Source organism: Sphaeramia orbicularis, chromosome 24 (assembly GCF_902148855.1).
Source record: "Sphaeramia orbicularis chromosome 24, fSphaOr1.1, whole genome shotgun sequence".
Lineage (NCBI taxonomy): Eukaryota > Metazoa > Chordata > Actinopteri > Kurtiformes > Apogonidae > Sphaeramia > Sphaeramia orbicularis.
In genome coordinates, this window is record NC_043979.1 from 33,953,563 (window position 1) to 33,968,477 (window position 14,915).

At 37.4% G+C, this 14,915-nt stretch overlaps 1 protein-coding gene across 2 annotated transcripts in view; it reads left to right on the forward strand.

Annotated features, from left to right (window-relative positions):
• The window catches only part of lpgat1 (lysophosphatidylglycerol acyltransferase 1), a 106,316-nt gene extending 94,267 nt beyond the window's left edge, over nt 1–12,049 (forward strand). For both annotated transcript variants that reach the window (XM_030128463.1, XM_030128464.1), the window contains exons 7-8: nt 6,160–6,266; nt 9,450–12,049. In XM_030128463.1, the coding sequence (XP_029984323.1) occupies nt 6,160–6,266; nt 9,450–9,601 (259 nt within the window). In that variant the 3' untranslated portion in view covers nt 9,602–12,049. The remainder of the gene's footprint in view (nt 1–6,159; nt 6,267–9,449) is intronic.
• Nucleotides 12,050–14,915: the final 2,866 nt, after the last annotated feature.

The window sequence follows — 14,915 nt, forward strand, 5'->3', positions numbered from 1 at the left end:
CCTCTCAAGTGGACCGGACCAGTATAATAATAATGATATAATAACCGAAAAATAATGACAACTCCAAGCTTTTCTCTATGTTTTAAAGAGAAAAAAGTAAAATGGCATCATGAAAATGTTTACATTTACAAATTGTCCTTTAAAAAATGTGTATCACGTATGTGTGACCAGGGGCACTGCTACCACTTGTGGGCCCCATGAAAGCATAAATGTTGTTTATCCACCCTTGTGGAAAAAAAAAAATTCCCAATAAAAAGATATGGGGGAAAAAAATGCGAATAACACCAACAACCATATACAGCCTGAAATGTATTAATAAAAATAATATTATGCCTCAGTTTATCATTTCCGCATATATTTTTCAACTTACAGATCACAGTGGTTCTACAAATGCATAGAACATTTAGTAACAAGCAGAAAAAAATTACAATTAAAATTGCACATATTATTCTTAAGACATTTAACGTTCAACACCTTTATTCAGGTTATTCACATTTTTTGTGAAAGGATCATTTCTAAATGTAAACATTTTCATGTAATTTGACTTTTTTACACTTAAACAAAGAGAAAAATCTGGAGTTGTCGTTATTTAAAGGTTATTATGATAGTGTTTTACTAGTCTAACCCACTTGAGATTGAATTGCTCTGTGTGTGGCCCCTGAACTAAAATAATTTTGACACTGTTGATTGTTAATGTCTTTAGTGTAATTTGTGCTTTTCACAAATTCATCCCATGGGCTAGATTGGACCCTTGGGTGGGCTGGTTTTGATGCGTGGGCCATATGTTTGACACCCCCGTTTTAGAGATATTACTTTTTTTTTTTTTTTATTTTGAATATGCAACAAGACAAAGTAATCTTAGTCCTTAGAAATAAAACAGATAATAAGAAGTCATGGAAAGAACAAAAAAACAAAACTTATACATATACATGACTTCATTTGCACATTCGAAACATTAAATTTGTACTTCAAATGCGCAGATACTCTGTCTCTGTTGGTTGTCGTGAACTCTCTGTCCACTTGTGTATCTGAGGAATTCTAAGTATGCACTGCATCATCACTCCTTTATATATTAGGTTACAGCAGCAGCATTCATTAAATATTTGTTTTATGATTATATTAAACAGGCAGTTTCATTGAAAGCTTTCTTGTAACAGAACACAGCCACAGTTTGATGAAGACAGGACTTGTGTATCTGATCCTCGTGGTGACGCGCCAAATATAGAAAATATTACACCTTATAATTAACATCCAGTTGGTGTAAAACATTACAGTTCTGCCACATTATCTTAAAGATCTTCAAGTGCACAAACCTGTCTTTCCTTAGCTACAAAACGAGTAACAACTAGTCTAACGTTTGACAGTTTATCCTTATTTGAGCATGTTTGTTAAGCATCTGCAGTAGCTAACATTAACATCCATGTGTTTAATGTGGTTTATCCTGTGTCGTTTATTTTGACACTAAAGGCTTTGTGTTTAGCTGTTTCTTTTGTTTGGGCATCATGTGATGTTTCTTTACCAAGATTTCAATGGGCATAATAGTCAGATCATGAGATATGGCTTTGATTTTAATGCAGTAGAATTAAATAAAGACTGTTCTTGAGTTTCCAGTCACTAGAGCCATGTATTTTATTTTATTTTATTCACTTTTTTTTATTTCTTCTTTGTTATTTTTTATTCACTCTATTTTTTTATACTAGCATTAATACCAATGCTTAATTTAGACTGATTTAAAAAATAATAATAATAAAAATCTCAATCTGATTAAATAATTCCTTGATTGTAATACACCACAACAAAATAAAGATTATTGTTGAGTTTCCGGTCACTAGAGCCAGGCATTTTATTCTATTTTACTCACTTTATTTATTTGTTTATTTATTTTTATACTACCATCAATACCGATGCTTAATGAAGGTTGATTTAAAAAAAAAAAAAAAAAAAAATCTCAATCTCATCAAATAATTCCTTGATTTTAATGCGCCACAACAAAATAAAGATTGTTCTTGAGTATTTATTGTATTTTATTTTGTTATTTTTGATACTTGTATCAATGCGGGACTTAATGTAGGTTGATAAAACTAAAAGAAAAAAAAATCCAAAACTAATTTATCACAACAGAGAAGAAACTTTTGACTCGTATTCCATAATTAAATCCAATTAAAGTCAGAGATCCAAAATGTTTTCATTGATTTATTGAAAGAACCCAAATCCATTCATTCATTAAAGCTTCATCCCCTTAACAATAATGGAAGCTTCTTTCAAAACAAGGAAAATCTTTCTTTTCTGAAAAGAAATATAGAAAAACAATATTGTAAAATGTTATATGTGCAGGTGAATGTAAAAGGTGTAAATTCTCCATTACAACATCAAATAAAAACTTGAATAAAAAAAAAAAACAAGGAAAATCTTTATCCTAAACTTTTTTTGTATTCCACTCTCTCTTCGCTTCAGATTTCATTGTTTCCGTATGAATAAAATATTCAATAATCGCTCAAAACCTAAATGTTTCTGCTTGTCTTTGTCATTATCTATTATTTTACTCATGTACCAATAATTTACCAACCAACGTAACAAAAAGAAATTTACTTTTATGTAGTTTTTTTTGTCCTCAAAGCTATATTACAACAAAAATAAAGCTTTTTTTTAATCCAAACTTGACCTAACACTGTAAATAAACATGTATGTAACCTTTGCGTACATGGTGCAGCCACTGATTCCTCAGATACTTAAACTGGGCTTCAAAAGAGACAGTTTTTCTGATAATTAATGGTGTCAACAGTTGCTACACAGGTTTACAAGTCACTGTGATTCTAGTCCCCGTCTGCGATCTGTACTGCGTTTCTCTTTAGACCGATAATGATCAGCATAAGAATAAAGACGCCTCAGGTAAATGCCTTCATAAAAACCTGTTTAACTGTTATGACTCCCCATTGAATCAGTCTGTTTTTGCAATTTTTTTTTTTTTTAAACATTGATCTAATTAATATTCAGGGTCATGTGGATAATTTTGCTGCAGTCGTCTGTTGGGTTTGCAAATTAGCTCCTGTAGCTGCTGGAGACGATTTAAAAAAATAAACAAATAAATAAATAAATAAATAAACAAAGGTCATTTACACATGCTCCAAGAAAACAGAGGAAACACGGCACGTCATCTTCATCCACAGACGACATCCTGACAGAGCAACAGCAGATTGCGTTTTAATAATTATTGATCAGTTGGGCTCCTCTGGCAGAGCTTTTCACAGAAGCACAGAAGTACTTTTACAGTGCACATTATCCCATCAGGAATATTGAGCAGATGAGAGTGCAGAGGAAATGCTCGTCTGAGGGAGGAGACTGTAACCTCTATTTGAAGGTGACCAGGCGCTCTCTCTGGCTGTGTGGGATGCAGCCGACTGGGGACCCCTTCTGGCTACAAATAACATTTCATCAGCACTGCCATCAGCTGCTGGAAGTGACCCTTTTTTATTAGACGCCAGTGGTTCAGACACCATTTATCAAATCAGGCTCCTGTTGGTGATTTTCATTAGAATCAGACAGTGTGTGTGTGTGTGTGTGTGTGTGTAGGGACTAGACGTCATTAATCATCGCAATTAAGCCAAAATGTCCAAATATTTCTTTTTCATGCAGATTTTGTGCTTTTATTGTTTATCACATTAGCTTCACGTTTGGTACTTTTATTAAGCCTGTCATTATTTTACTTTTTTTTTTTTGTTCAATTTGTCTTTTATTCAGCAGTGATCAGCCATTAATCACTGCAGTTCAGATACAGTTTTGTTTTTTTTAATTACATTTACAAGTATTTATATTTTAAATTTAAAAAAATAAAATAATAATAATAATGATTTTTGGGGTCATTGTAAAAATCAATCAATAGTTTTAATTTTAAGTGATTATTTTATGGGCGACACGGTGGTGCAGTGGTTAGCACTCGTGCCTCACAGCAAGAAGGTCCTGGGTTCGATTCCAACACCAGTCGACGGGGGGTGGGACCTTTCTGTGTGGAGTTTGCATGTTCTCCCCGTGTCTGCGTGGGTTCTCTCCAGGTACTCCGGCTTCCTCCCACAATCCAAAAACATGCACTAATAGGTTAATTGGTTAATCTAAATTGCCCATAGGTGTGAATGTGAGAGTGATTGTTTGTCTCTATATGTCAGCCCTGCGATGAACTGGCGACTTGTCCAGGGTGTACCCCGCCTTCGCCCCTATGTAGGTGGGATAGGCTCCAAGTGACCCCCGTGACCCTAGTGAGGATAAAGCGGGTTCAGAAAATGAATGAATGAATGATTATTTTATATGTAAATTAAGGCTGTCAAAATTAATGCATTAATGCGGATTAATCCATCATCACGATTAATCTGATTAAAATTTTTAACACAATTAATCAATCTGCAGCACAGAATGACTCTGAACGTCTCTGGCAACTCATTTGGGTCAGTTTCTCCAAGTAAAGTTCCCGTCATGCATGTGCTAATCTGGTAGTGGTGGCAGCAGATCAAACCAATAAAGATGGAAGACACTAAACAGCACATTGGCCCTCTGGATGGAAATATGAGAATAAAAAAACTAAGAAGGAACAGTCAACTGACATAAAGTATTATTCACACTCTGCAGGAAGGAGTTTTTTTTTCATCGAAGAACTTCCATCTTAAAATACCACATTAACGCGAAGCATACGTTTGTCTGGGATTCTGCTAGCACTTCAGCCAGCTTGCGACAAACACATTAAGTGCATATATATATTCCCTTCTTTCTTGAGTCTGTTTGCTTATACAAAATGAAACGTGCTTAATATAGATTAAAAATGAATGATATTTAATTGGGATTAATCGAAATTAATTCACTGCAACCCTGTGACTAATCTGAGTAAAAATTTTAATCGTTTGACAGCACTAATATAAATACTTATGTAGTGTCAGACATTAAATTGTGAAAAGAATGCACATAAAAAATAAGACGTATGTTACATCAAAGTGAACACTTTTTTACATGACAAGATTGTAAGTTTTTATATGAGGTTTTCATAGTGACAAAATAGTGACATTTTTTAAATTTTAATTAAAAACTGTCATTTTCCTTCTTTTGTTCAGTGTTTCTTTTATTCAACATTGATCAGTCATTAATCACTGCAATTCAAGTACATTTTTAAGCTAAAATTTTAGCATTCCACAAATTGACGATTGATGTTTTTTGATTTATATTTTGATTAAATTAATTCCATTTGGGTTAATTGTTTTTTTTTATATACTTATGTAGTGTCAGACAATAGATTGCATAAAAATAATACATGTTTAACTTATAGTTTACATTTTATTTTTATATCTAAAATTACAAAATCGTACATTTTCATGCGAGTGTTTCATGCTGTCGTTTAGCAAAATAGTGACTTTTGGGGGTTTTAAATATAAATGTAAAATTATTATCAGTCTGATTAACTTTTCATTGAATAACTGGATTTAATCACAATAATTTTTAAATTAAAAGGTCAAAATTGTGTATATGAGGTTTGGTTGAGGTGTGAGGATTGGATTACTATTTAATTAGACTTTTTTATGCCCATTATTTTAGGCTTAACTCCGTGTTTTGAGCTTCATTTTCCTTCATTTTATGGAGGATTCATCTTTAATCGTCTAATATTCAGCAGATGAACAGAAAATGAATGTGATTGCGAGTTTCAGGGGTGAAGACGGCAGACGTGTCGGGTTTAATGGCGTCCCTTGCCTCTGAGCTCGGTGTCGGTCCTGAGTTCTGATCCCTCACTTTCTTGATGGCGAAACTGATTTAAGTTTCTTAGTTTGATTTTTCCTCTCTGGAGGTTTCCTTCCCATTCACTTTCTAACCAAGCCGTTTTGTGGAGCTCCATTACTTGTCCGTCTCCTGTCAGCACTTCTGTCTGGCTGTGACACTCTGATGAGTCTGCTGCCTTAATGAATTCCCAAAACAAGCTGAAGCTACAGCAAACACACACGCATCCTGCTGTAATAGACTCCGTTTGGAAATAGACTGCTCTGCTCGGGGACCACGGCCGACACCTGGGTTTCGGTCTGCAGTTTCCACGGCGGATCAATGCCGACAGTTTCTGCTGAGTGAGACTCCAGTGATGTGTTCTGTTGGTTTCATCTCTGTCTGTCTGCCTGTCTCTGCCGTTTCCTGCAGGATGTACCCGATAAAGGAGGTTCCTGTGGAGGCAGAGGCCCTGACTGACTGGCTCTATCAGAGGTTTGTGGAGAAAGAGGAACTGCTGGCCCACTTTTATGACACAGGTCTGTATCACCAACGCACTCTGTTAAATCATATAAGAGGAGAGAGTGTTGTGTGAGCTGCAGAGCACTGGAAGTAGATGGGAGATGAGGAAAAGGGGTTGATAAGTATAGATTAGATTAGATTACTTTACAAATTACTCTCAAATTTCATCTTATTTCTTGCACTTCAAAAATTCTATGCATAATCAAATATTTTAATGTGCGCTGTTTTTATTTTTATTTTATTGTATTTCTCTCAAATTTCATTTTATTTCTTGATGTATAATCAAATCTTAATGTATTTTAATATTGTATTTTTTCAATCAATGTGAAGCACTTTGGGCTACAATTTCTGTATGAAAGGTGCTATACAAATAAAGTTTATTATTATTATTATTATTATTATTATTATTATTATTATTATTATTATTATTATTATTATTATTATTATTATTATTAATATTATTATTATAAAATTAGATTAGATTAGATTAGATGGAATTTTATTGATCCCTTGGGCACAACCCTATATACAATATAGAAGATATTATAAGAAAACAGTACTACAAAAATTATAAAAAAAAAAAAAAAAAAAAAAAAAAAGAAAATTAATGGAAAAAACAAGCAGTTGCACATTAGAAAATAGTAATAAAAAACAGCAAAATATCAGTGTAGTAATAATAAACTAGAAGCACTCAGAGAGCGCAGACCTCCGCCAAGGCTGATCAGTGGCCCCCCCCCGTGGGCCCCCCCACCCCCGATCACCACCAAAATTTAATCATTTCTTCCTTATCCCATTTCCAACAAACCCTGAAAATTTCATCCAAATCTGTCCAGAACTTTTTGAGTTATGTTGCACACTAACGGACAGACAAACAAACAGACAGACAAACAAACAAACAAACCCTGGCAAAAACATAACCTCCTTGGCGGAGGTAATAATAATAATAACTATTATGTTATTATGATAATATAATAAGCAGGATGGATGGATGGATGGATGATCAAGTGATCAAAGTTATAATAAAGTTATAACAGTAATAGTAGTTATAACAACAATATATAAGTATGTAAGTAATAATGATAATAATAATAATGACCAACAAGTGTTTCCAAGCACAACAAACCCCGCCCCTCGCATGTATTGTAGCTTATTTTGGTATGGATCCAGCTGATGTCATCATGTCTGTACGTGTGCTGATGTCAGCATATCTATTGCCTCTATATCTGTGCCAAGTTTGAATAGATTGAAACAAAATTGATGTTTTTATAGACATTTGAAATTTTGCCCATTATAAGTAAATGGGAGAAGAAAAAAGATTTTACAAATTCATAAAAATATGAACTTTGACCTACTCTTCCCAAAATGTAATCACATCTATTCTGGGTCACTGGCAATCTATAAACCCAATTTGGTTTGAATTCAACTAATAGTGTTGCTACTACAGACATTTGAAATGTCACCCATTATAAGTAAATGGGGGCAAAAAAAAATTCATAGAAATTGGGAACTTTGACCTACCATTCCCAAAAGGTGATCACATCTATTCTGAGTCACCGGCAATCTATAAACCTAATTTGGTATGAACTCACCCCAAAGTTTTGTTGCTAGAGTGTAAACAAAGAAACAAACAAACCGAACTAGAAACAATACCCCTTGCCTCCCCTTTGGGGGGTGGGATAATAAGAAAAATAATTAACTATGTTTCAGGCCTAAAAGTCACACATTTCTGTGCAGGCACACCGCACATTTCTGTTAATATCTCCACCAAAAACCATGCATAACACTTAGCATTTATTTACCAGTTCACATCATTGTTTTGTGTAGAAGGTGTCTGTTTTATCTGTGGTCAGTTACAAGATTTACAGAGCCTCTAGTTGGTCCCTGAAAGCAGCACCCCCCCCTCCCACCGCACCTTGTCTGAGTCTCCACTAGTTCGTGCTGTCTATGACTGAAGTCATTGTCTTTGGCCCAGAAAAACCCAGAGAAAGTGTCATCAGTCATCTGGAATCTGTTACTCTAAAAGCTAAAAACCAGGTTAGAAGTCTAGGGGTAATAATGGACTCAGACCTAAACTTTAACAGCCACATGAAATCAATTACATCATCAGCCTTTTACCATCTCAAAAGCATTGGCAGAATCAAAGGTTTACTGTCTAAACCAGACTTAGACAGACTTATCCACGCATTTATCTGTAGCAGGTTAGACTACTGTAACGGCCTTCTGACTGGACTCTCTAAACCAGCTGTCAGACAGCTGCAGTCCATCCAGAACGCTGCTGCTCAAGTCCTGACTAGAACCAGGAAATACGATCATATTAGTCCTGTGCTCAGATCTGTGCACTGGCTTCCTGTGGCTCAGAGAATAGACTTTAAAACAGCTCTGCTGGTTTATAAGTCTGTCCATGGTCTAGCACCAAAGTACATCTGTGACATGTTGGTCCCATATGAACCATCTCGGATCCTGAGAACCTCTGGTACAGGTCTTTTGCTGGTGCCCAGAGTCAGGGTGAAGCTGCGTTTCAGTTCTATGCAGCTAAACTCTGGAACAGTCTACCTGATGACATGAGACAGACCTCTAAGTCCAGGCTGAAAACAGTTCTGTTCAGCTGTGGATAGAACAACTGAAAGGGTTCTATCTGCACTCTGACCTTTTACTTTGTTTTAACTCATTATTTCTGTTTTATTGATTATGTTTTAATTGTAATTGTTTGTTTTCAATCTGTCTCTTTTCCATTTTTGTAAAGCACTGTGAATTGCCCTGTGTATGAATTGTGCTATACAAATACATCTGCCTTCCCTTGCCTATGCAACTTCCCCAACTAGTGGATTCAGCCGTCAATCAGACATGAGCCAATGATCATCTACCATATTCACCCACTTTTCATTCACTTGACTTTCTGCGACTTTTCACATTACATCACTTTTGAGAACAGAAGAATACAATGTGGATATTACAACAACACACAAAGCCAGAAAAGAGTTGTTTGATACATGATTTGAGTATGAAGATGCTGTTTCTACCACATTGTTAAAAACATTGTGTAGTGGATGAGCCTTTAATTTGCTTAGTCCTTGTTCCTTCTGCGTTGACCTCAGGTGAGTCCAGGGTCATGTTATTGATCGTTGTGTTGCGTCTGTTAAACTAAATGACCATCCTGCGGAGTAAACCTACAGCGTGTTTATGTTTTGGTGTCTCCACAGGAGCGTTTCCTCCACTGCCAGGACAGAAGGAGGCAGTTTCCCGGCAGATGACCCTCGACCCGGTGTGGCTGTGCGTTATCCAGTCGTTCGCGTTCGTCTCCGGCTACATGTGGTACAGCGTCCTCCAGTACCTCTACTGCTGTTTATTTTGAGTGCGCTGATGAGGCGGAAGTCTTTATCAGACATTTGGAAATGCCTCAGGATCAGTTGGTGTGTGGCCCAGCGTCATACTTGCCCACGATGGATGAATGTACATTGACATAAAAATAAAAAAAAAAAGGCGGAGAGACTCGACAGGAAACGCAGAAGAAAAAAAAAATTCCGAAGATGTAAAACACAGATTTACAGAAAACCCATACAATATGAACGTGGTCACACAGGCATAGTTAACTTTGACACAACTCTTAACACCACACACTCGCTCCAGCAGCCTAGCAGAATAATCTCCCGCACTCGTCACGACTCACATGTTGATGTTTACACGTCCTCATACACGTAGACGCTCACATAATGTTTTTATTCCGAGTTAACGACGTGAGGCTCAGGACTCCTTCCAGAAGACGTTCTGGACCGGACCCTCTTCCCCCCCCAGGCTTTAGCCGTAGTAGTTTTACAGAGTTTAAAGAGTGTGTATATGTGGACATGTATGAGTGAATAATAATGTATGACTAGAAGCATATTGTCTGCCCTTCTTCTTCTTCTTCTACTTCTACTTCTTCTTCTTCCTGGTGAGAGTTGATGAAGCCCACTGGACCTCTGGCCACCCCGTCCGGAGGCGGCGGCCGTATGAACGCTGAGGCTCCGCAGCCAGCTGCTCCTCTGGCTGTCATTGCACTAAGGATCCATACTGCCCTAACTGCCCCCCCTCCCCCTCCTGAACGGTGGCTCTTAAGTCTTTTCATTTCTCTTCTTCTTCTTCTTTTCTCCCCTTAACCTGCATATCTCCACAACAACGACCACCACGTTTTGTCGTTGACGTCTTTTGTCGTCCGAACTTTATTTTCTCGTCTATTTTTTTTTTTTTTTTTCCCCCTCCTCCTGTGTTCGCCCAACTGTCGAGGCAGAGAGAGTTGGAATCATGTTTACACTGGCTCCGCTGCTGAAGGCCCATAACGCCTGATGGAAAAATAAAAAGCGGGATGTGAAAAAGTTAACGAAAAAGAAAAAAAAATGGGGCAGAAGTTGCCGTCTGATCACCTGAAAAGTGATCCCTCTTTGTGGATTCCCTTTCACCTTTCGCTACACACACACACACACACCTGCACACACACCGCCATGTGCAGCTACACGAAGCAGAGCTGGCGTGGAGTCGAGGATCATCTCAGCGGGCCAGGCTGAGAACCGAGAAGGCAGAGACTCTTCTTTCCCCATCGGACTACATTGTTTTACAAATATTTAAGCCATATGCTTAGTGTTGTCAGGGTGGGAAAATGACATCAAATATGATTTTTATAGGAAGCTACCCTAATGTTCAGCATTAAAATAGAGATTTTGGCTTACAGAACTATAGGTGTCATTACTGTAAATTTACAGCATAACCTGCCTAAGTGAGTGTGTGGTTGTCTTTTCCCCCCATTTTTGATATTCTATGATTAATGTCGTGTTGCTCTGTGACGTCAGAGTTCGGCGGCAGTTTCACCAACGAGTGGTCCGATTTTATTTCATTTTAAATGACATAAACTGTCGTCCTCATGTCATGGTATGTTTAATCTTGTACATAAAGAAGCCGAGGAGGAGTTTTTCATTGTTGGAAATGACTTGGTCCGTGATATTTCAGAGAATTTTAGTTTCTAATATCTTGAATGTTTTAAGAAAAAAAAAAAGACGAAAGAAAGGATTTTTCCCTTCACTTCCAGTGTTAAACCCCTGTATTCTTTTTTCTCATCGAGCCCCTTCACCAGGGTATTATTGTGTTACTTCACGATATAAAAGCTTCGTACCCAGTTTCAGACTTGTACCATTTGACACCATAAATCATTAAAAATGCTGTTAAGGATCCGGTGGAAAACCTCGCCTCTCAAGCCTTACCTGATGTCACGGTGGTTTTAAGGTCCAGAGCTGGTTTCAAGGGGTCGAGCTGAAACTGGGTGAGAGAGAAGAAACCAGTCGTTCTTCACTTTAACGGAGGGAAACCTGACAGAGCTCTGCTACGAGGCAGCTGTTTTGTCCCGAATGTACTCATAGTGTTTTTGAGGTTAATTATACGTCATTTGCTCGGCCTGCTTTAAATAATACTCAGAAAACCGCAACAGTTTTCACAGAGTAACGCAAAAAAAAAGTTTAACGACGACCTGACCGGGTGGGTTATGTGTCCACGACTCTTTCAGATTTCCCTCCGTCGTGAGAATGACGTAAAAGAAGCATCGTGTTTTCCTTTCCTCATTTTCTACACGTTTAATTTTACCTTTTTTTTTTCCAAAGAAGGCAGGGAAATAATGTTTTCCTAGATGTGGTTTTAGGAAATAAACACCATAGGGATTTAAACAAATTATACTAGAACTGTCTGTAATTTTCCATTTTGTACTTCTCCTTTAATTCCTAGCTACACAGCCATTTTACAACACAAAGAACTTGTGCTGGAATAAAACATCATAAAGATCCTAACAGTGTACTGCTTTTTTTACTCATTTTATGCACAATAGTTGTTAAATTTGTCTTTTTTTTTAATTTTCACTTTCTTTAATTTCAGTTTTTCCATCTATAAAGGTATTAATAGCAGTGAAATCCTTGATATGTATAGGTCAACAGGTTAAGGATTGTATTTACCATTAGACAGGAACACTATCGCTGAATTTAAAGCTGTGGTTTCTGTAAATGTCGTCGGTCAGTTTTGCAGCCTCCAGGAAACCGAAGCCTGTTTGCTCAGTCGTCTTGCCTGTTGTTTAACTGCGGTGTCAGTTGCCGCCCGTTGAAAGTCGTCAGTTCATGTTGCAGCGCTCTGATTACAGCAGCGAATCTCTGACAGACGATGATGTCAGGGTTCAGTAAGCACACGTCTGCAGAAAAAAACGCCTCGGATTTACCCTCATGTCTGCAAAAATCTACTATAAACCTGCAGCTGCTAAAAGGGAAATGCTACTAAAACATAAAAGCGGAATGGGGAAAGATCAAAGGTGCTATTCTGATCAAAATCCTTTATTCTTTTGACTATTTCATGCTAAAATTTAACCCATACGACAGCACAAACTGCCAGTGGAAAGAGTTTGAAGTGCTTTATGTAAAAGCAGGGTTTCCTGACAACATCAATGTTACATTCAGTCAGGATTTATTTTGTAATATCCTCTTGAAATTGACTTCACTCTCAGGCATCAGTGTAATTTACTAACCTCTTGAGTCATTCAGGACAAAAATGTCAAGTTCGTAATGGGACTTAATAGGACATTTTTGTCCTTGAACGACTCCAGTAGTAAGAGGGTAGTAAATTTGATATCTGATGCTACACAGAAACTAATAATGCATCAAAGTCTATATTTTGGCTCATGTTTGACACATCCCAGACCGATTTAACCCATAAAGACCCAACCATCCATCACCCACCAAAAGCATCTGCTGATTTAAACTGTTTAATGATCCACTAATCCTATCAACGCATGTAAATAATTTGTTTAAATTGCAGTTTGTTGTCTTTTCATGGTCATCAGATATGATGCATTTGGATGTTCAGAGGCTCTGTAGTTACCATGGAAACGCCATCATCTTCTACAACATTGATTCACCAGTAAAACCCATGGAGTTGGATCAATGACAGTGGATGGAGACACTTGGTTTATGTTCAGTTAATTGAGAGATTGGGCTGAAAACATCACTTTTTCTTCTGTTTTCTCTGTTTGTTGATGCAATAACCATTAACTTTAATCTGAACCAGTGGATGTTTGGGTCTTTATGGGTTAATGCTGATTTATTACTTATTTTGTTCAATGACTTAAGAGTGATTACCTCTGCCAAAGAGGTTATGTTTTTGCCAGGGTTTGTCTGTCTGTCTGTTTGTCTGTCCGTTAGTGTGCAACATCACTCAAAAAGTAATGGACAGATTTTGATGAAATTTTCAGGGTTTGTTGGAAATGGGATAAGGAAGAAATGATTAAATTTTGGTGGTGATCAGGGGTGGGGGGGGGCCCACGGGGGGGGGGGGTGCAGACCAGAAAATTTCATCAAAATCTGTCCATAACTTTTTGAGTTATGTTGCACACTAACGGACAGACAGACAGACAGACAAACAAACCCTGGCAAAAACATAACCTCCTTTGCATGGGGGGGCCCACGGGGGGGGCCACTGATCAGCCTTGGCGGAGGTCTGCGCTCTCCGAGTGCTTCTAGTTCTTAATGCAATTTATTACAAATGCATGGGGTGTCCAACAGCTTTTTTCCCACTACTGTACTTACTAGTTAATCTGTAATCCACATTTAAGGAGTAAATTCCACTAGTGAATGGAAATGTGCATATATTTGTATTTTCTTCAGCATATTTCCTGAACTCTTGACAGAATTTATGATCCATCAGTGCCAGTGTCGCAGTCATGTGAGTCTCAGGGTCTGGTCTCTGGTGGACCCATTTGGACGTTCAGAGGCTCCGTAGTTACCATGGAAACACCATCATCTTCTACAACATTGATTCACCGGCAAAACCCATGGAGTTGGATCAATGACAGTGGATGGAGATGCTTGGTTCATGTTCAGTTAATGGTATATTTGACTGAAAAAGTCACATTTTATTTTGATACAATAACCCTCGACTTTAATCTGAGCTTTTATGAACATCTACATGATCAGTAAATCAAATATAGAAAAATAGCTGATTTTCCCTTGAGAATACAATATATAGAGCATAATATTAGAAAAAAAGATGTTGATAAATCAATAGAAAAAGGTTAGAAGTAGAGAAAAATTCATTTGGGAACAGACAAAAGCAGCACTGGGTCTTTATGGGTTAATTTCCATGTGTAACCAAAAAAAAAGGCCTCTAACATTACTTTGATCTAAATCGTTTTGTAACTTAATGTCCTGCTTAAATACTCAAAAGTCACAGTTAATTATTATTAAACACTGGAACATACCTAATTTATACTCATAAAATACAAAATACAGAGGATAATATTATAAAGTAGAAGCACTCGGAGAGCGCAGACCTCCGCCAAGGCTGATCAGTGGCCCCCCCCTTGGGCCCCCCCACCCCTGATCACCACCAAAATGTAATCATTTCTTCCTCATCCCATTTCCAACAAACCCTGAAAATTTCATCCAAATCTGTCCATAACTTTTTGAGTTATGTTGCACACTAACGATCAGTGCCCCCCCCCCCCCGTGGGCCCCCCCACCCCCGATCACCACCAAAATTTAATCATTTCTTCCTCATCCCATTTCCAACAAACCCTGAAAATTTCATCCAAATCTGTCCATAACTTTTTGAGTTATGTTGCACACTAACGGACAGACAAACAGACAGACAGACAAACAAACAAACAAACA